The sequence below is a fragment of the Malus sylvestris genome, chromosome 10, assembly GCF_916048215.2.
Source record: "Malus sylvestris chromosome 10, drMalSylv7.2, whole genome shotgun sequence".
Classification (NCBI taxonomy): domain Eukaryota; kingdom Viridiplantae; phylum Streptophyta; class Magnoliopsida; order Rosales; family Rosaceae; genus Malus; species Malus sylvestris.
Window position 1 is genome coordinate 38,382,482 of NC_062269.1, and position 22,253 is coordinate 38,404,734.

The 22,253-nt window shown below is 36.2% G+C and overlaps 1 protein-coding gene across 2 annotated transcripts; it reads left to right on the top strand.

Annotated features, from left to right (window-relative positions):
- The first annotated feature begins 5,564 nt into the window (after positions 1 to 5,564).
- Positions 5,565 to 13,015, top strand: LOC126586915 (protein SCAR3-like). Of its 2 annotated transcripts, none has more exons than XM_050251876.1 (9): positions 5,565 to 6,013; positions 7,339 to 7,502; positions 8,171 to 8,294; positions 8,444 to 8,576; positions 9,124 to 9,191; positions 9,322 to 11,971; positions 12,086 to 12,184; positions 12,510 to 12,617; positions 12,719 to 13,015. In XM_050251876.1, the coding sequence occupies exons 1-9, from the start codon at positions 5,859 to 5,861 to the stop codon at positions 12,755 to 12,757; spliced, it is 3,540 nt and encodes a 1,179-aa protein (XP_050107833.1). In that variant the 5' UTR covers positions 5,565 to 5,858; the 3' UTR covers positions 12,758 to 13,015. The 2 variants fall into 2 exon arrangements, with proteins under 2 accessions (XP_050107833.1, XP_050107834.1); XM_050251877.1 differs by having other exon boundaries at positions 12,089 to 12,184.
- Positions 13,016 to 22,253: the final 9,238 nt, after the last annotated feature.

Below are 22,253 nucleotides of genomic sequence, written 5' to 3' on the forward strand. Positions count from 1 at the left end.
CAAACAAAATTAAATAAACACACCAAATAAAAACAAACACACTAAATGAACTTCAGTTTCTTGAGCTTGTTTCAATTCCCACAGGTGCTCAATCAAGTCAATTTGCGAGGCATTGTGCATATATGGGTCCTGAAGTGAAGTATATCGTTGAATAAGCCTTTCATTATAACATCCATCACTTTGTAATGGCTCGTGTTGCACGGGTTCTTCAGTGGTGTCATGCACATAATATATTTATGTTTTGGAATTGTTCATCGTGTTTGGCTCATATTCATTAACGACATCATAATCGTACTCATCTTCCACAATCATGTTGTGAAGAATGATGCATGTCATCATGATGGATCGAAGCGATTCTAAATCAAACATTTTGGCAGCACCCCTGACAATCACCCAACGAGCTTGGATGATACCAAAACAACACTCCACATCATTCCTACACCCTTATTGACAACTTGCAAAGTGTTTTTCCTTTGCAGTTCGTGGACATGACACTGTTTTGACAAACGATGACCACCTTGGGTAAATGCCGTCTGCTAGGTATTATGGCCTCTGGTACTTATGTCTGTTGACCCAGTACGTGACTCTTGGTGCATTTCCTTGCAGGACATCGTTGAACACTGGGGATCGGGCAAGGACATTGAGGTCATTTTGAGCTCCCGGAACACCAAAAAAACGTGCCAAATCCATGTATCAAATGATGCCACCATATAAAAAATGATACTTTTTGCTCATTTTCTATCCCCATAAGCTCATTGTCATGCACTTGGACAATTTTTCCAGGTCCAGTGCATACAATCGATGCTTCTAATCATCTCAAGAAAACCTCGCATCTTGCTATTCTTCATAAGCCTTTACAAGTCCATCTCAGTAGGTCTCCAGAGATATTATGTGGCGTAGATAGATTCGATTGTGGAACAAAACCTCATCTGGAACTCAAGAATGGTTGATTTCCCCATCCTTGCTATCTCATCCACTTGGTCTGCAAATGCTCCATATGCAAACATCCGCAAGGCAGCAATAATTTTTTGCTTAGGAAGGAGACCCATAACACCAAAATCATTCTTCTTTTGCACAAAGTAAGAATCATGGTTGCAAACAACAATCATGATTTTGTTGAACAAATGTCGTTCCATTCTAAAATGACGTCTAAAGTACGTATCAGGGAATGCACTGTTACGGATAAAATAATCGTCCAAGAGATATGTACCTTGTCGTTGCCTGCTTGTATCAATGTTTGCAGAACGGCTGGGCCTGGAGATCTGAGCCACAACTTGGATGACTCAACGAGAACGTGAGACTCTTTGGCTTCTTGCTTTGTCATTTCTCCTTATGCGCTCCTCATCCTTTTCCTTTTCCATCTTATTTCGCCCATCTGGAGATTGAACATTTCTTCCCCTTGCTTAAACAATTCTTTCTCTTGCTCATCGATTTCCCACAACATCCTTGAAGAAGACATTGTAAGAAGGAAACAGAAACTATAAATAATGATAGAGATTTTGATTTTGGTGTGTGATTTCTTAGGATGGATGATGGGTTATAAGGAGGAAAAAGAAAGGATTAGGTTGTATATAATACCACGTGGCATGCTGTCATTCGTTAAAAATCTGATTGAAATTTATCCTCAAAGATTGTAAACAGATTGTGACACGTGGCGTGACATGATTGGTTAATAATCTTATCGGAAATCTATCCTCAACGATTTTGAAAAGGTAACGACACGTGGCATAACGACATTGGATAAAAATCTTATCGAAATCTATCACCAAAGATTGTCTTTTCGGATAATGACACGTGGCGCAACGAACGATTAAAAATCTTATCCGAAATTACAAATAAAATTATTTTGTATTATTTTATAAAATAAAAAATACTAATATTTTATTACCTATTGTCATGACTATTTAGTTTAGGGGTGGAGATGCAAAAGGTAGTTACTGTTCATTAAAGGCAATTACTGTTCACTGGAGGGGATTGAATAGGAAGTTGCCTTAAGGGGCCTTTGTCATGCTTGAGTTGCTCTTAGGATCTCACACGAGCCCATTTTTGTGGACTTGAATTTAAGGGGTCTTTGTATGACTTACACTATGTTTGGATGTGAAAAATAAACTTGAAATTTGGATAAAAGTAGAATTTATAAATTAACATGCACAAATTCTCTTGTTTGGATTCATAAACATAGAAATTTAGAATTTCCGCATGGAAAAAAAAAGAACTTGGAATTTGGGACCTTCAATTCCTAAGTTTAAATTCCATCTAAGTAGGTGTCATTTCCAATTTGTATGATTGAGAGTTTAAAAATAACAAATTCCGTATTTAATTCCATTGTTCTTTTATGTTAACTAAATAAGAAAATTCACAAATTCTATAAAATAAAATCTCGTCATTTCAATTTTTGTCATTTTAAAATTTCTTAGTAATCTTAAATTTCTTCATCCAAACATAGTATTATGTGTGTCTTGAGTAGATAGATAATGCGATACAGACTCGAATTTAATTATGTGTGTAATGATTTTGTCAAACCGGAAATTGGTTCTATTAAGCCGGTTTGGTTTTGTTCGGTTTGAAAGACTTAGTCTTCTCAAAGAAAGAGGTGCTGTATCCCCAATAAATGCAGGGGCACCAAACTTCCCTAAATTGGTCATAAGACAAAGGAAGGAGAGCATTTTCCGGCCCAAGTCTGCCATGGATAGCCACACATAGCATCGTGTACCCACATATATGTTCCAAAGTTAATTCTATTTGTATCCTATACATTTTTCACACCCAGAATGGTCCAAAAAATTATCAGTTAAATCTTGCATATAGAAATTTAATATTTTTTACGACGCTTCTTTTTTTTTTTAAACAAAATTTATTGTTATTAAGGTGAGAGAGAAGAGTTCAAAATAATTACAATAATTTAGTGAATTGAGAGTTTTGAACTCGAGATGTATGAGTAAAACCTAGCGTCTTATCCACTAAAATATTAAACATGCATTTTTTTATAACGGTTAACTTGGTACGTAGCATTATAACCAGACTCGTAAAAGTGAACAATTTGGGAACTTGAGCTTGGATGGAAAGAAAAACTTGTTCAATGGTGATCATGATTCATGCATGTGAGCATCTTCAGACTGGTAGTAAACGTGTGAAAGACAGAGGAGGCCTAAAACCTTAATTGCAAATATTTAGCCCACCAACTCTGCAAATCTGCATTACATGCATATCTGAATGCTGACAAGATCAATTCATTGAAATAAAGATGGGATTGGCACCAGGCTGTCCCACGACAGACCTTTGCTAGCTAGCTATATATATTACTAACAACGTCTTTGAGAGAAGTTCTAAATTTTTGTTAAACTAATTCAATATATTATTGTCTATTTGGCGTTGTTGATATCTTTTTTGGAGATGCTATTGACACTATGCATAGAAACTTCAAACTTATCTAAGCTTCACGTCCCTAAAATCAGATCCACTACTAGAAACCCTAATGAGCTTATGACTAGATTATTCAATCCCATGAAATTGTCGTTTTCCATGCAAAAGCCCCTTAACTACTAGGAATTAATCCGAGTTTCACTCTTCCTTATGACACAAAGAATAGGAAACTAATTAAAACTCTAACCCTAATTTATTCAAGATATAACTATGTAAACCAATTTGACTTGAACTTTATTATTTGACTTCAACGCTACTATTATCGTTATCTGATATAGTCGTTATGCACTTGAGTTAGTACAAGTCTACTCTTGTAATTTAAAAATCCTGTACAAAATAATTTTTACAAAGCGTCGTGAATAACAACATCGTGTTCATGTTAATAATCATATAAAAGCAATTGGAAGCTAATTAATGCATGCATTGATTCATGGTGTGTTGGCTAATTTTGAAGTATGGACCATACTTCATATGGACCATCAAATATAAAATTTAATCTCTCCTTGGGCATGCAGCAGAAGATGCAGATGAACTATGGACCATGCTTCATATGGACCATCAAATATAAAATTTAATCTCTCCTTGGGCATGCAGCAGAAGATGCAGAACTAGAAAATTAAATAGGGTCACCTCCTACTTGGAGTGCCATGTTGTCATTAAATGAAAAAAAAGTAGTCCACTTCTGTTCGCCATAACATACGTAGAATCTTAAGTTGAAAATTACTGTTATTCAAACTTGAATTAGAAGTTAATCACACTTATTAACTGAAACAACCCTCGTTAGCGTTTTAACAACTTTAATCATGCATTATATTCCGGCATTTTTTTCTTCCTAATTAATAATTATATGCAAATATTTGCCTAAAGTATTGCATTATAGCTGCATGTTTTGGAATCAATGATATAGAGTATTACTCGGTTTGCCACGCTGCTCATACTGTAAGCATTGCACTCCAACAGTGACCGTCGTCGAGCGATATTGATGGTGGTATATTTCGGGCGGTAGCGTGGAAGACCAGCCACGAAGCCGTTATTATTTTTTATGGCAATGTCGCAATAGTAATACGTATTTATTCCACTTCAAATATAATATAAGACTCGTGATCTCATTTATATTTTAGGTATGACTTGCAATTGTACTAGGACTCGGTCTCATAACTTCCATACTAAAATACTGTAAAAAATGTAATATAATTTTTTTTTGAATAATAAAACGTGCAGTTTGTTATATTTTTTTGGGGGTTGGAGTGGAAGCTAACTGGGTTGCTGCTTGCTGGTTGAAGGTCAATCCCACACCAAATTTGAGATGAGGAGAGTCAACCCCATTGACTAACAGAAGATGGGACCTTAATGTTTGTTAGGTCATCTCGGCTAAAGTCACATCTAGCCCTAAATCGACAAAAACAATCTCCAACCAAAGTATTAAAGGAAAGCGAATAAAAGAACATGCTAAGTTTTGACTTACTGCATATTAAGTAAGTAATGAGAAAAAGAAAAATTTAGTTGCGTAGCGTATTTGGACTTACTTAAGTAGACTAAATTAGAGTGTTTTTTTTTCTTTCTTTGTATAGAAGTTCAAATATCACTTAATGCAATTTAGATTAGATTAAATATCACCGAATAAAAAAACTGCAAAGAAAAAGCGTTTAGTGACATATTGGCTCCCGGTTAAAACTGCCTTACTGCAATTGGTGACCATTGTTGCTAACAAACTCAAAAGGCTCGTAAGAAAATTATAGAATACATCAATGCACGACATACATTGCCGAAATTAACAATTAAATTTTTAATAATTATTTAAGAATTTAATAAATGAAAACAGTTAAGTTCATCATTAATTTTGTTGACAGTACAACTTTAAATTCATTTATAAAAAATAAAAAAATCATATAATCATTTAATCCACATTTACCCTTTATATTTTTTTTATACACAGTTTTCTGTAGCCAGAATTGAAAAAGATACAAAACCAGACGAACCCAACGAAATTCCACTTTTACCCTTTATTTTTTGAATTGCATCGGAGTCCTCAAAGGCCACATCACAGCGTAATTATACCAACACATAAGGGTATTTATGGTAATTCAACACAATGATTTCTCTGTTGCACCTAAAGAATGGCTTGCAGAGTTGGCAATGTCGCCTCTCCCCTTTCTCATTCCGAACGACACAGAAACACTCGCACACTCACAAATCAGTCTCTCTCTCTCTCTCTCTCTCTCTCCCCCTCGGCAGTTAACCTGCTTCAATCTCACCACCTACTCTCTCTCTCCTCTCTCTCTCTCCCTCTCTCTCTCTCTTCAATTCCATTCCTTCATTCATTGCAATTTGCGTGTTATTTGAAAAGCTTGAAGCCTGCCTGGTTGCTATGAAAACATTTTCTCGGATTTTCTGAGAGCAAGAGAACATCAGCTGGAAGAGTAATTAAGCGAGAGATGCCGCTGGTGAGGTTTCAGGTGCGGAACGAGTACAGCTTGGGGCAGCCTCAGCTGTACAAGGAGGTGAACAGAGAAGATCCCAAAGCTGTGCTCGACGGCGTTGCCGTCTCCGGCCTCGTTGGGATCTTGCGCCAGTTGGGTGATCTTGCCGAGTAAGTTTTACCCCTTCTTTTGCTCCAATTTTACTCAGGCAGTTCATTTCTCACCACCCTTTTGCATTTTCTTCCATTTTCTGTGTATTTTTGTATCTGGGTTCAGCTCATTCAATCTAAAGTTTACTTCTTTTGGCGTTGAAGTTCTGTTGAAGTAATGCAATTTGGTAACTATTGTAATTTAACAAATTGGGTTGTCAATTACATTTTCTTTTGGATTAGTTGTGGGATTATATATTACAAGTCGTAAAGTTGGTATTTTTTACTTTCTTTCTGCGTTATATGGGGATTGACATGAATTATCACCTTCGTTAGGCCATTGAGTGTTTTGAAAATGCTCTGGATCCTGCATATTTACAGGTTTATTTGATTTTGGTGTTTTTATCACTGCAAAATATGGTAACCTTGTGTTGCAGCTATTTTCAGCGTAATGTCAATTTGGGGTGTTACCTATGAAGCACGGATGCTTTAGTTTGGTCGCGTTTCCCTATGCTTCATCGGATACGATACGTGTCGAATACTCCCGGATACTCGCCGGATACAAGTATTCGGCTTTTAGGATACCGTTACACTTTCAAATGAGAAATTAAAGGAGAATATTAATAGGAAACACAGATTTAGTTGCAAGATGATGAATACAATGTGCTTGCCTCTAATGGAAACAAGGAATATAACTCTCACACTTGAATGAACTTGAATTTGGTGTTTTCAGGTTAAAAATATGTTCTAAATTATATATTTTTACTGTCGTCTCCATGACGTATCATATCCTCGTTTTAGAGATTTTACGTAACGCTGTCGTATCATAGGGTGCTAGTAGATTTCTTGCTAGCTCTTGTTGGTAGAATGGAATGATTTATCATGGTCATGGAGACTTAGTACAATTGAACTTTACTTTGGCCTGTTTGGGGACATTTGGATGCTGTGAGATTGAATTCTATATCATTTAGGGTAGTGGACCGGTATTTCAGTTCTTTTCAGGCGAAAATGGCACTAACTGCAATAAGATCCTGTCCTTCTTATGTATTATTAACATTGGCAACAAGAGACTGAATAAGTTTAAACTTAACTTGCCCCCGGAGATGAAATTGGTTGAAAGTTACTTGTTGGGTGGAGATTCCTATCTCCTGTGCTTAGTGAAAGTTCCTCAGGTTGGTGAAAGGCCAAAAAATGTGAATTTTGGATCTTCGATATAGGCTATCAAGTCTGAAATGTATAACGCAATAGGTTGAAGCTAGTGATTATTCTATTATAATTTATAACAACTGTTTGTATATGTATAATAGTAAACGGTACTAACTTAGAAAGTAACTTAAAACATGTAGGTTTGCAGCAGAGGTCTTTCATGGCTTGCAAGAGCAAGTGATGACTACAGCTTCTAGAAGCCATAAACTGATGGTTCGTGTGCAGCACATTGAAGCTGCAGTTCCTCCCCTCGAGAAGGCTGTACTTGCTCAAACAAGCCACATACATTTTGCTTACACCAGTGGTATGGCTTTTGTTTCTCACCTTTATGTCTGTATATCATATGCCAGCTATTAACAACTATCAACAGATGTCGTTCACTCTTGTGCAAACTGCTCGGAACTTTTGTTAAATAAGCTGCAGGTTCTCATAAAATTCAATACTGGTGATGTAATAACTTATTTTATGATGTAAAAAAGGAATTATCTATGGTTAGATTTAGCTACCACTATGATTCATTACATATTTTTGTATAGGTTTGTTTTTGCAAACCGTTTAAGAACTAGATATTGAAGCTGAAATCCTTAAAGGAAAGTCTAGGAAGATAGAATTATATGTCAATTCATATTTAGTGCAAGTATTCTTTTATTGTTTTGTAAACAAGAGAACTGCAATTTTCTTAGAAGTGGGTTATTTTTTCCATATACAATCTTACGTTTAAAATAGCTTGGAAAACTTGGATAACACTACTTACCGACCATAGCAGCAAATCTACACATATTCTGGGACAGCATTATATAGACTCTGAATTTTGGGGGGATTACTTCAGTACAAACCTTTCATAATTGACCTTGTTTCATCTGTTCTTTATTGTGGATATTATTTTCTTATATACTCTATAGTCCTTATCCCATGGGTGTGACATCATTATCCTGATAATTGAATCATTAATAGAAGGCAGTTGCTTTGCAGGTATAGAGTGGCATCCTCGTATTCGAAATGAGAAAAATCATTTCATCTACAATGACTTGCCTCGTTTTATTATGGATTCATATGAAGGATGTCGGGATCGTCCACGGTTGGATTTACTGGACAAGTATGATTGAAATCTTTTCTTTACCTATCTTTACCTTAATTGGCTTACATTTTGTGGTTAAATTTTTTTATTCACCTTAATTGGCGTACAAGTAGTTTAAAATTTTATAGTAACTGGTACATGATGGAATTATTTCCTTTACCGTTCAGATTTGATACTGGTGGCCCAGGATCTTGTTTGAAGAGATATTCAGATCCAACCTTTTTCAAAAAAGCATCTGCTATCCCTGATGAAGAAAATGTTGAAAAAGTCCGAAGATCTAGGAAGGCTCAAAGAAGCAAGGTATGCACCAACCTTTTTCAACGGCTTCATGTGCATCCAAGTTATCGTTGTCAGAAGTGGCTATTTACTAGGGTATCAAAGAATGCCCAAAGCATAAATTGCAACCTATTGCCAACCCATCTTAACCTGTTTCCATTAGGTTTGGTTTTGGGTTTTGAAAAGTCACAACCTGGTAACGTCCTGTCGGTTTTGACTGGAGCCCAACCTAAACCATCCCAAATCTTACCCACTCTTAGACATTAGTGCTTCATCCCAAGCAGAGAATCTGTATTTCTTATTCGAACGAACTTTGCTTATGCTTTCATATGCAATATTGTGGATGAGTATGGCTCAAAAGTTTTCTTAAGAGAGATAGATGCAGGCATATTTTATCATTGTTAAGATAGTGAAGTGCAATGGCCTCTCACATCAATTTCTTCTTGATCAGAGTTTGATTTTCTGCCATCCGTAATCTGTATGCATTGTTTTGTTGGATTATTCTATCTTCTAAGTACCTCAAAGGTTCTGTCACTTGGGATTTTTCTAATTAAAATGTTGAAATGGACAGAAGAAAAGAGGATCACAACGTAAAGGAGATGTATTGCGTGGTGCATCAGCATCTAATCGCAGTAGCAGGTATCGTATATGTTTACACACATATGCATACTTAGAGGAAGTCTCTAATTAATGCATAAATCTATAAGTGACAAGTGGCTCCCATCTTTGACTAAATGGAACTAAATACTTATGATGTCTGACTATGCAGAATGCAATATATTTCTCCTATTGTAAATGGGCGAAGCTCGTCTTCTCAAACTGCCTCCACAGCCGACATGGGATTGAAATCTGACCTGGGGGACAATTCCACTTCTTTTGATTCAAGAACTGAGTCAGGATATATTGAGTATGCTGCCCATCCAAGTTCCTCCATGCAAGGCGAAGAACACGAATCCAAGGAATCACCTACTTCTAAATTGGTGCAGCATGTTGATACTATTGATTCTGTCTCACCTGCTGATCAAACTGGATTTGTAGATGATAACTCTCCTGGAAGTTCATTACAGGACCAAGTTACCTCTGGTTCATCTTGTGTTAACTGGGATGAGAAAACAGAGATAGTGGATCCGAAATGTCAACAGAATAGTATAGATGAAACTACAGAGATGCATCCAACAAAAGATAACTTGGATGCACATGAAGCCGGAGCTGGTAACTTTAGAATTGTTGAGCGAATGGATGCTCTCTTTGATGATGAAAATATTGTGGAATCAATCTCGAGCAGCAACCAGACTGATGAAATTGAAAGTCAACCAGACAATTTCATGGATGCACTTAACATCATTGAATCAGAATCTGAAACCGATCTTGATTGTCAAACAAAACGAGAAGTGGAACATGTTGCCTCTGTTGTCAACAATGAAGGACCATACGGTGTGCATGAGACTTCACGCGATTGTTTGGACGATGAAACTCCAATTTTTGAATCTCATACTTCAACGTCTTACATTTCCTCCGAAGTAGAAGTGCCGACAGATCTGCCAAGCTCAGCCTCGTCAGACAGTCCTATACATAAGCAGGTGCCTCAGATAGACATGGAACCTTCTAATCCAAACCACGCTGTGGGCACCAATAGAGCTGACATTTTTTATGGTTCAAGGTTAGAATCTGTTAGTGGTGATTCAGTATCCTCTGGCTCTGGAACTACTAACTTGCAGGATAAGACCATAAGCAGTTTATATATTCCTCAAGAATCTCCTGCTGACGTTTCCAGGACCAGTTCAACATCTCCTTCATCTGGAACTACTAACGATCAGGACAAGACCATAAGCAGTTTATGTGAGGCTCAAGAATCTCCTGCTGATGATTCCAGTAATAACTCAACACCCTCTGTCTCTGGCTCTGGAACTACTAGTGTGAAGGATAAGATCACAAGCAGTTTATGTGGGTCTCAAGAATCCCCTGCTGACATTTACAGGAATAATTCAATAAATTTCTGGACAAATGGTGGCCTATTAGGACTTCAGCCATCAAAACCTCCTGATTTCAGCATGTCAAGTCCTATAAGTCAAGATTCTGCTAACAGAAATCACACTGAGACAGTTGGTCTCTCAAATCATGCTTACAAGCATATAGTTGATGAGCATGAAAGCGAAGAAAGTCCGTTGGTTGAGAATGCTGGCAGTAATGATAAGGATTTGAGTTCGAAATGCTCCATATCATGCTCTGAGAATCAAGATGATGGCATCTCTTTCAAGAAAATACCTAACGGATTTTCACCCACTGAATTGTATCCAAAACTTCGTAATATTGGTGATTCTCATACGATAGAACCTGGGACTGTGTTGCCAGTTGCTCCATATGGAAAGTCCACTTCCAATGAAGTGAATCAGGAGAAAGAGGAAAACTCTTCTTGGGTTTTTGGGCTTGGCCGTAGGTTACTTGTGAATGATTTTGGTAGAAAAATTGCACATGTCCATGATGACGGATCTGAGCCTACTAGTTATTCAGATGCTGGTGTACTGGACCGGAGAAATAAGCAGCAGAGAGTAGAGTACCAAGCATTTCCTGAGACATCTGTCAGAGAGCCGTTTGAGGATGGAATTGGTGTTGATTCATCTCCTTCTTCACCACCACTTGAACATATGAAAATATCTTTCCATCCCGTAGATGGCATTGAAACTTCCATACTCAAACTGAAATTATCTGATGGGAATCAAAGCCATGAAAGTGCAAGAGACATGTTTCAGTCATTTCAGTTGATCCCAGAACCTGCTGTTCCTCTGCATGAATTTGTTTCTGATTCTGACGGTGACACATTCTGTAGATCATCTCCATATATATCAGATGATTGTCATAGCCATCTCTCTGAATCGAATTCTGAACAATGGGAATCTGGTGAAACTCTAGAAAGAAATAACCATGAACTATATGATGGTTTATGTAGAATCTCATTAGAGGAACTATATGATGGTTTATGTGGAATCTCATCAGAGGAACATATATCCACCTCCCCGATACTAGACGGAATATCCCATAATGCCACTTATGTTGACGGTGGAAGTAAAAGTGTGCACAATGAGAATGGTCTGGAACACTATTCTCTCTCTGATCCTCTACTTGATCTTCCAAGTTTTGATGCTTTAGAACCTGTACTTCAGCAAGAAGCAAAAGATGATTCAGGTCCAAAGGATCTCCCTGGTTTGAGATGTTCAGAGGATTATACACCAGGATCACCACCTCTCCCTCCAGTGGAATGGCGTGCTTCAAAACCATTTACAGTAGAAAAAGATGTATTCAAAGGTTTTAGGCATGCGTTAAATGCAGAAGTTTTGGGGTCTGTCACCCTCCAGCAACCTAAGCCAGCGCCAGTACAGCAACAACAAATGAATGAGGATTCCATTAAACCGCAAGACAAGGTATCATGTATTTTAGTTCAATCCTATTATTTTAAGGCATGACAGGTATTCAAATAGGAATAGTGGCGAGTTGAAACTGAGTAAGGACATATTATCAAATTCTTCTTGCTGCAGCAGGACCAGCACGTGAATGGACAGAAAGATACTGATCAGGATCTAAATGGCAAAGGGGCAGACGAAAAAGAAGATTTCCTGCAACAAATTAGAACAAAGGTGAGTCACCATTTTTTCTTGTCATTTGCCTGCTTTCCAAGTAAAAGTCACTTTGTGTTTGTACTGGAGCGTTTCATATTCGTATGTGAAATGTGCATCAACAGTGCCAAATCGAGATTTTTCTCATCTCTTCTGCTGCCGCAGATCCATATACGCTCTATTTACATAGAACATGCCTGGTTGTACTAAATCTTGATAGATTGATTTCATCGTGTAGTAAAGCTTTGCTTTCATCTGTTGCGACCTTTCAAACTAGACTAGAGTAGATTAAGTAACAAAGAAACTAGTGCTAACTTCGTGCTCGTTTCTTGTTATGTCCTTCCAGTCATTCAACCTGAGACGCACAGTGCCAGCAAAGGCAGCCGCCACACCAGCACCTGCCGCCAATGTCAAAGTCACCGCAATTTTGGAGAAAGCAAATGCCATTCGCCAGGTTCCCCATTGCCCTGCACCTCTTTTCTTTCCTTTGCCTTTTGTCCATTCTCATTATTTGCATCACAGCAACCAAGTTGACAATTTATCAAAACTTATCAGGCTGTTGGGAGCGATGACGATACCTGGAGTGACACTTGATTCGACCGTGTTTTATGCCATCCCGGGAGAAGCAATCCACAAACTTGGCCGAGGCTGTGTTAAATATGTGTGAATAATTTCAGTTTCTTTGTGTAATTAAGTGTAGGGGCTAATCTTTTATCCATCCAGTGCAGTATTTTGATTGATTCCTTCAGGTAGAAAGATGAGATGAGTTGTTGTCCGGTTGAGAGTACATGATCATCTTTATATATTAGAGGCAATCGTTTATACAAAATGCCATAAGTGCCTGAATACATACATCGATCTATTCTTCTTGTACTGATTTTATTTCGAGAAGGCTTTTTATCCAAAATGGTCTTTGAAATGGCATAACTCATCACTCTGATCCTGAGATTTAAAATCTATAGGAGTGGTTGAGTTTGTTTATCATCAATCATTTTGGTTATTTTGTGAAAAATATATGTAAATAAGAATAAAATGACAAAATATCCTCAATTTTGTCAAATCATTTTGGTCCGTTGTATATTAATTTATTAAATTAAGGTTATTTTTATCATTTTGATCCTTATTTGACAAAGATTTTTCACGGCAGAACTAAAATGATTGATAGTAGACAAACTCATGGACCATTTCTATCGATTTTAAATCTCATGAATCAAAGTAAGGAGTTATTCTAATCTAAATCGACATATTTTTCACCGAAAGACCAAAATGATTTACAGTAAACAAATTCAAGATCATTTTTATCAATTTTCATTATCAAAAATCAAAGTCTCATAAATTATTTTAGGCTAAAAAACTTATATTATTGCCATGGGAACTTACAGATGGTGTATGGACAATAAATACAATTTTTTATAAAGAAAAATCCTAATTTTCCAGCTGGCATTGCAGCCAACCGGCACACTGAATTCAATATTTAATATATAAATGAATAACGAACAGAAGACTTTTTTTTTTTATCATTTGATTAAAGCAACTTGCTTACGGATTACAAACGTGCTTACGAATTAAAAAACCCTAACAACAAAGCAACGAGCTATGCTTAATGCTAATCTTTCCAACTCACCCTAGATTAGCTTTATTTTAAGGGAGTTTTAACAAAAAGTCTGCGGTACTATTCATTTTAACAAAAAATCATATTTTTACACTAAAAAGTCAAACCTTGTACTATTCATTTTACCCTTTATTTTGTCCTTATCGTTAAAACTCAAAGTTTTCAAGTCATTTTCAATAGTTTTTCTTTATTTTAAAATGAACTTTAACGAAAAGCTCCTGGTACTGTTCGTTTTAACGAAAAACCACATTTTTGCATTAAAAAGTAAATCCTGGTACTATTCACTTTACTTTTTATTTTGTCCTTATCGTTAAAACTCAAAGTTTTCAAACAATTTTAATTAGTTTTTCTTATTTTAAAAGATATAACAAGAAGGGATATGTGATTAGACATTAGAGGACATCTCTATTCCCTTAAAGAGTGGCAGATGTGAGATGACGAATTAACTAAAGTAAACGTAACTCGATGGCAAATGTTGGAGAGGAACTCAAGTAGGGTCGTCTGACTATGACAGGGTTGGGCACAAAACACATAGAATATCTTGTATTTATGTGAGAAGTGTTTTATGTATGACGTGGTCGGACAACCCTATTCAAGAAGGTAAAGAAGCTATATTGAAACTAATTAATGGAAGGGTTCCTAATGCCAAACGTGGGGAGTAATTTTTGATTCCCAAAGTAATTGCTTGTATGTGGAAACTAAAAATTACTCTCCATCTAATCAAGCCACTAAACGCCTAAACATGAGAAAGTGGGGTACTATAACCAAGCAACCTAATACCCACTACACAGAACATGGAGAAATATATAGTGGGACTTGGAGTTTAAGACTTCAATGCTTATATAAAGGCCAATTATCTCACTACAAGGAGATGAAAAATGTATGAAGTTATTCTGAAATCCTCCTGCAAATATCGGCGCTCCATAACTTGAGCGTTGTAGTGTTTTCTTACAAGTACTCCCACGCTCCCTTGCTCTCTCGTTGATGGCAAGCGAAGATAGTGTCATGTTGTTTCTCAATGGAATTACAAGGTTACACTACTATGTTTAACTATTTGCATGTCGAACAAAAGTTGGTCGCGCAAAGTGTCATTCTGTCGCATAAATGTCTACATGACGGAAACTTCGTCGCGCAAGGATCATGAAGAAAGACTTTACGCGACGAACAATAGCATTGGTCACAAAAATGTGGCGTGATGGTTTAGCCTTCGTCGCACAAAATTTGTAGGAACGAATGTGTTCGTCGCACAAAATACCAGGACACAAAGGTGGGACAACTAGTATTCGTCTCTCGAAACTTTGTGCGACGACAGTTTACAGTTACGCGACGAAACCTTGTTAGTCGTTATAATATTGTGAGACAAAGGTATTCGTCGCGCAAAAATAAAAAATAAAAAAAAATTTAATTCAATTTTTTGTTTTGTTTTATTTTAATTTTGTAATAAAATTAAATTGCAATTAAAAAATGTAATGAAGAGAAAAATAATTTATTTAAATAAATATAAATGTATGTACAAGGAAAATGTTTAAAAAGTAAGGGAGTACAAAACTAAGAAAATAATGCGGCATAGTCTATGGGGTCGTCATTCAGAGGCGGCTGGAAGGTCTCGAGGTTGGGGACGAGCTCAGAGGCAGAAAGGGCAGAGTTGTGGGCATGCTTGGGTTGGAGGGGCTCAGATGTCGACGACAATCAAAGATCCGAGAGACGAATGCCGGATTGACTAAGGGCATGTACAATCTGTGACATCTGGCTCTTATACGAAGCCAACTCAGTCCTAAGGTCGGCCACCTCTACTGTCAAAGCTGTCACCTGACTCTTTGACTACGATGATGAAAAGGCTCTAAGTTCTCGTCGTCGGGCATTCTCTATCCCTTTACAATACATCATCGACCTCCGCCCGAGAGTCTGATCCAAGGTCTCTGTAAGGATCTGAAACCCCGCATCCTCTGGGGATCCATAGACTCAAGCGGAGTCTCAGGAGGAAGCTGGGAGGCGGACTTCTGAAGAACCAATTGCCTCTTCTCCATCTCGTCTGTGTAATATAACATGAAAATATTAATAATAACATTCAAATAATAATCATGATACTTGAATGCGTAAGATAATAATTATAATTGAAGAATACTTACATGAAGTGACTCGGCCAACTCATCCCCGAGTTGAACATAAACGTCTCTGAAGACATCGATCTCCGGAAATTTTGAACCCCCCCTGAATAGAACAAGATTTGATAATTGTTAGTACGAAAAAAAAAATATTATTGACATATTAAAAATTGAATATGAAAAACTTTATTATTACCTACCGCCACGCCTCCATCCTATATGAGAAGGGCCTCAAACCGAAATGGTGGAGAAGAGTCTTCTTCTCCCGATTGCTCTTGTTGGCTTTCACCTTCTTCTGTTATACAAAAAACAAACGTATTAGTTCTAATTTAAATGAAATATAAAAAAAAAAATCAATAAACATTAGTAAGAAATGTATAATACTTTTAAATTTAATATAAAAAATGTACCACATACCTGAGCTCTTGAAAATGACTGTAGAGCCACACCTACTTATCTTCTCGGTCCTCAAACTCCTTCAGGCAACCCTCCTCAAGAGTGACATGCAGATCATCAAATGTCTCAAAATATTGGTGTTGGTCACTCTTCCACTGCTTGTACCGTTAAGCGAAAAGCCTGTTGATGTACGCCAACATATCTTCGTTGATGTCGTTGAAATTGTAGTTCGTCTGCAATGTAACAAATTAATTACATACATTAAGTAATATAAATATATAAAATTTGAAGGAAAAACAATTAAAAGGTAGGATACTTATCGACAACTGTGCGCGCACCCTTGTCCTCATCTCGTCCGACATCGCCTTCCAAGACTTCCATTGCATAAGGTAATAGGTTCGAACGACGTGACCAATGTCGTGGGCCAATGCGCTATGCTGCTTGGCTGTTGGTGCAACCCAATGCCAGTCGTCGTATCCGATGGTGATATGTCCGTTGGTCACCCGGATGACATTCACCATCTTCAACTGGCGACAAGGTCCCTAGGTATTTTTCTTTGCCGCAAAAAAATAAAAAAAACATTCAAACAAACACAACAAATAAAACCGAAATTCCGGCAGAACCTCCCCTAAAATTATAACAATTCCCAAACCATGGACATTGTAATGAATCATATATGATATCAAACAACAATCACAACAATTGAATAAGCAAAATTTGGACCAAACACATAATTGCATTATGTAACAATTTTGATTGAAAGAAAGCGAGGTCAGTTAACCTTTATAGTAGCACACTTGTAATAGTAATTTCCAATAAGCTAGAGAAACTAACAAAATTTAAATTCATATGCAAGATCAAGTAATGGAAGCCACTAAGATAAAGTTTTGTGCGGATCATAATAGCTTAGCAAAATTCTAGAAACAAGAATATGTTATATTATGGAAAATTCAAAACAACTTCAATAAAACCAAGGAAAAGGGATACTCCAGGAAGCACAAAGGTAATGTAAGATATGTTATATAAATTAAAAGCAACACCTTGCTATGGCGTGGCAATGTTTGACTAGTCCCATTTTCTAAGTCGACAGAAAACTTACACTTGACTTATAAATGTCTATTAACTATTTTATGGCAGATTGATGATTAATGAGAACAAAACTAAGAGTAGCCCTTTTAAATTTACTGTTAAATTGACAACTTATGGCATGGAGAGACCAACTTGATGAAATAACCATTCCAAACTGATTAAGAACATAATGGGTTTCTGAAAACTTAATCAAGGTGAGTTACGTATCATATATCTTTTTAAGGCATTGATTCTAATAGCAGGTCACTCCTATTTGTGTAGGCATTCACAAGGAAATAAGGGGAGTTACTTAACTTTACTTGATTGTGACCTCGAGGCATCACTAGTAGATGACAATGTCATGTCGGGTGTGTGGGGGTGAAGGTGACCACACCTGGCGCTAGCAGGTAGCACCACTGAAGAGGCTGATGACGCTGGCACCTGGAAGACCCGGGGACCAATCAGATCTAATGAATTAGTCGGCCTAGGGTCCATTTCTGTTGGAGCAGTGGCGGCTGTAGTAGGAGGTGGGGGAATCGAATGAGGTGCAGTCGTCACTGCCTTACGACTTCTAATAAGCTCCGACATCTGCACAATTAGAAAAAAAAATTCAATGCATATTTATGGTTAAACTAGAAAAACTTGGCCATTTTGAAAGATGGCAAAGAAAAAGGGAAATGTTTGACACTTTGAAAAAGTTCTTAGTTCTTCCACAAATAATCATATTTGACACATGTAACATTTCACTAAATGAGAATCTACGCATTCGCATGTGATGCAACAATCAAAACATAGAAAATACATTCTCAATCGTTCTCCATCAATCGCTAATCACACACAATATCCCTATAGACAACAACATTAATGGCGTTAGCATGAATTTACATTAATACTTTTACCCTAACAAAAAAAACACTTACCAGACACACCGAGATAACTCAATCAACCTAAAGAAGAAGATGGAAGGAGTATTAGATGATGAAATTGAGAGAAAATGGAAATGACGGATGCCGGATTGAGAAAAACCGAAGGGGATGACTGCAAAGGCTAAATTTGCAATTTTTGTGCAGTTTGCCTATGCACAACTTGAATCCAGATTATAAAGTTCACTTTTGGACAAATGATTTTGCGTGACAAAAAAAAGTATTTGTCGCGTAAGTTTACCATTTTTTATTTTATTTCCTTTACTTTATAATTTATTCTTTTCAACAAATTGCGTGACGAAAACATGTATCGTCGCGTAATGCATATTTTTTATTTTTTTTTTGTTTTTCCGTTTTATTTGTAAATATTGTAAAATTTTCTTTTGTTATAAATAAAAAAAACTCAAACCTTATTAAACATTAAATTAATTAACAAAACTAATTTACTATCCCAAATAAAAATTATAATTAATGAAAATATTAATACTCATCCACATAACATAAATTTATTAATTAAATTAAAAATAAAGTCCACAAAATCTTATTTAAAAAAAAAAAAGCAACCCTCCTCAACTTCAATCATCCCTTGCCCGCAACACATCAAACTTCCATCACCGGAAACTCTACTTGAAAAGCCCATCCACATAAATATGTTGCTTATTTTCGGTTTCATCAACATCCCAATGAACCTACATTAATGTCAATAACAATAAATTAGTAATTTAAAAATATTACGTTTTAACAAAAATAATTGTTCATTATTTACTACAAACTTACCGATAACTCCCCCAGCATGGACTTCTTCAACTTCTCAGGGACCTTTTATCAAGACTCAAACTCAACAGAACAATCCCTCCGCACCAAATTCCTAATGTCATACACAAATTCGGCGTACACCTCAGCCATATTTTTGCCTCCAAAGTACGGTACTTGCTTCCATCGATACATCTCTAATCGCACTACAAGTTTCTTTTTGGTAGAACCTTATCCAAAATCGGCCATTCTTTTTTAAACAATTTTTTTTTTTTTTTGAAAACTAGGGTTCTTAAACTATGTTTATATAGCACTAGGATACCTTTGTGCGAGGAACCCATTCGTCGTGCAAATCTTCATGTTCATCGCGCAAAACGAGTCATAAATGTGCAATAAATGGGAAGGTTTGAACGCAATCTGACTGTGCTTTGTGCGACAAACATCTGATGTTCGTCGTGCAAAGTAATCTTACACAACGAACAAAGCGTCGCGCAATATATTTAGCGACGAACGGAATGATTGCAAATATTCAGTTAAATATTTATTCTAAAAATAACTTTAAATATTTATTCTATTAATAATTAATACGTGAAATATTTATTTTATAAATAATTAATACTTTAAATATTTATTATATAAATAATTAATGCCTTAATCCATACAATTATTTTGAGCATAAGTACGATATTCATTGAAGATTGAAAACACATACAAACCGAGGATATGGTGCTTACATTAGGCCTTAATAAAAAAACCAAACAGGAATTAAAACCTAATTAAGTCCAAATACATAACTTATAAAAAAAACCTTAAATTTAAATATTATCATATAAAACATAAATTTAAAACTACTATTTCGATGGTCCTCGTCCATTCCGCAAGACTTCATAGCGCCACTGATTGTAACCTCCCTCCAACGCATCCTCCATCAACTTCATCAACTATTTGTTTGTACCATCATCAAGAGTACGCTTACACTGTTACACATATATGCAAATAATTAATTCCAACATATAACTAAAAATTTCACAAACTTAATTATTGATCCATCAACAATATACTTACTAATAGTTCATCCATTACAAGCTTCTTCACATTCTTGGGCACATATTTCCAAGAACACCACTCAACAATGGGACAATTATTTAGCATGGCTACAACAATCGCATGCGCAAACTCAAAATGTTGTCTCAAATCATTCGGGTTGGTGGCGGGCACGCTCTAATCCTTATTTTCATCCTCCATCTGTTCTTGAAGAATAAGAACAGAATTGTGAAGAATAAGGACAACAGAAGTGCATATTTATAGGAAGGTTAGGGCCTTTGCGCGATGAAGGTTTTGTCGCGCAAACATCTGTATTAAATGCGGTATTGATTCATCTGATTCACCTGCAGTGAATGGTCTAATTGAAAACTCACAAGAACTTGCGCGATGAACCCTTGGTCGCGCAAATGTCCCCTTTTCGTCACGCAAGTTTTTCGTGCCAAAAAAAATTACCCTGCGTTTTCTTGCTGACTTTACGCGACAACAACAAATATTCATCGCGCAAATATTTTTTTCCTATCCTGTCTATTTTGTGCGACAAAACATTTTTTTCTGTCGCGCAAGCCGTTTTTTCTACTAGTGTTACTTGTTGGAGAATTTGAAGGACGGATTTTTCTGCTCCAATACTGTCAAATGCAAATTATGTTGGACTAATTAATGGAAGGGATTTTATCATGAATGGTCTCTAAAATTGTATAACTCCTCATTTTAGTCCTGAAGTTAAAAATCAATCAATTCCCTGAAATTAGTTGCCACAAATCAGTTTGTCCTTACGTTCAATTTCCGTCCATTTTAGCATTAAAAGTGGTCACGTGGGCTCGAAAGAATAAGTTATCCCAATTTTAAAGACTAAATAAAATAATACGAACATGCAACTTTTAAAATCGTAATAAGAAAAGAAAAGAAATTCCAATATTACTCCGCTGATGCTTTTTTCTCTTTACATGCGCACAAGAAAGGCAGTTTTACCCCTAAAAAAGAGGTACCCCAACCATAAAAATGATGCACCCAAATCACTTTGTTCTTTACATATCCTTTAATCTTTTGATTAAAAGGGACTTTGGAAAGCATCATAAAGAAAAATTTGCATGCATTTCATTCCAAGTAAAAAGTGTTGGAATTGTGCTACTTTGTCTGCATCATACAAGTTAGAAAAAGTGTTGGAAATGAGGTTCCTTTTTTGGCATAAACTAATTAAAGATTCCTTTATTAAAGAAATCCCATTTTCGCATTTCTTTTTACAATAATTGTTTGACTATAGATATGTCACATTTTGTTTTTAGCACAATATTTTATAATGTTGATACAAAAATTGATATTAAATTATGAAATGTCAGAAAGTCCCACTCTTTAGAGAATCCCCTTAGCATAAAGCTGTCCCGGACCACAAACCCCACAATGTCAAGTGTGATGAAAAGGAAACAACGTACAAGGTTAATCATCAAATCCATTGAAACCTGAAAAGATGGCTTTGAAACAAAGTGTTTGGCAATAACATTAGATTATTAGCACAAGTATCCCACTTTAATGACAATAACATGCCTTAAACATCGCCTAATTGATATAAAATTTCACAAGTGATCTCCATAGTTAGTTAAAGTAATATATATGTAAGACACTCACCCCTCCTAGGAGGCATATATGCTAGCTCACTGCTGGCAGAATTTGGTAGGACAACAAAAATCATTCATGGCATGTATATGTGTATAGTTTTTCTCTTTTCTTCCAAAGGCATGTGTGTATATAGTTCTATTCATTATTATTATCAGCAGTAGTACTTATTAGTATAGAGGGGAAAATCCGACTATCTTCCAATATTGAAAAAAGAAATATCATCGTAAGTGAGAATGATCTCACCCAACAGACCAATAATTAGTTCATACGCAACAAAATTGCAACTGCCTTGTAACATAAAACTATTATCAATTACTTTAATTTTTTACCCTTTTTTCAGGATTGAATGATCTTGCCTTGCTCAACTACAAGAAATTTCAGTAACGTCGCCTAATTAGCAGCTTTCATACTGAATAAGACCACTATTAGATAAAACATTAAAATGAGACTAAAAAATACAGAAGATTTCATACTTTTGTGATAGATATCTTACGTACGAATAACGTAATTGGAAAACCATGCCTAAGTTGTTTGCTCGTTTATTGGACCTTTACTATCGATTCTATATCCAACGG

Coding starts and splice junctions, on each gene's coding strand:
- LOC126586915 (XM_050251876.1), top strand. CDS start 5,859: ATGCCGCTGGTGAGGTTTCAGGTGCGGAACGAGTACAGCTTGGGGCAG. Junction 8,577..9,123: donor GGAAGGCTCAAAGAAGCAAG/GTATGCACCAAC, acceptor TGAAATGGACAG/AAGAAAAGAGGATCACAACG. Junction 9,192..9,321: donor GCATCTAATCGCAGTAGCAG/GTATCGTATATG, acceptor CTGACTATGCAG/AATGCAATATATTTCTCCTA.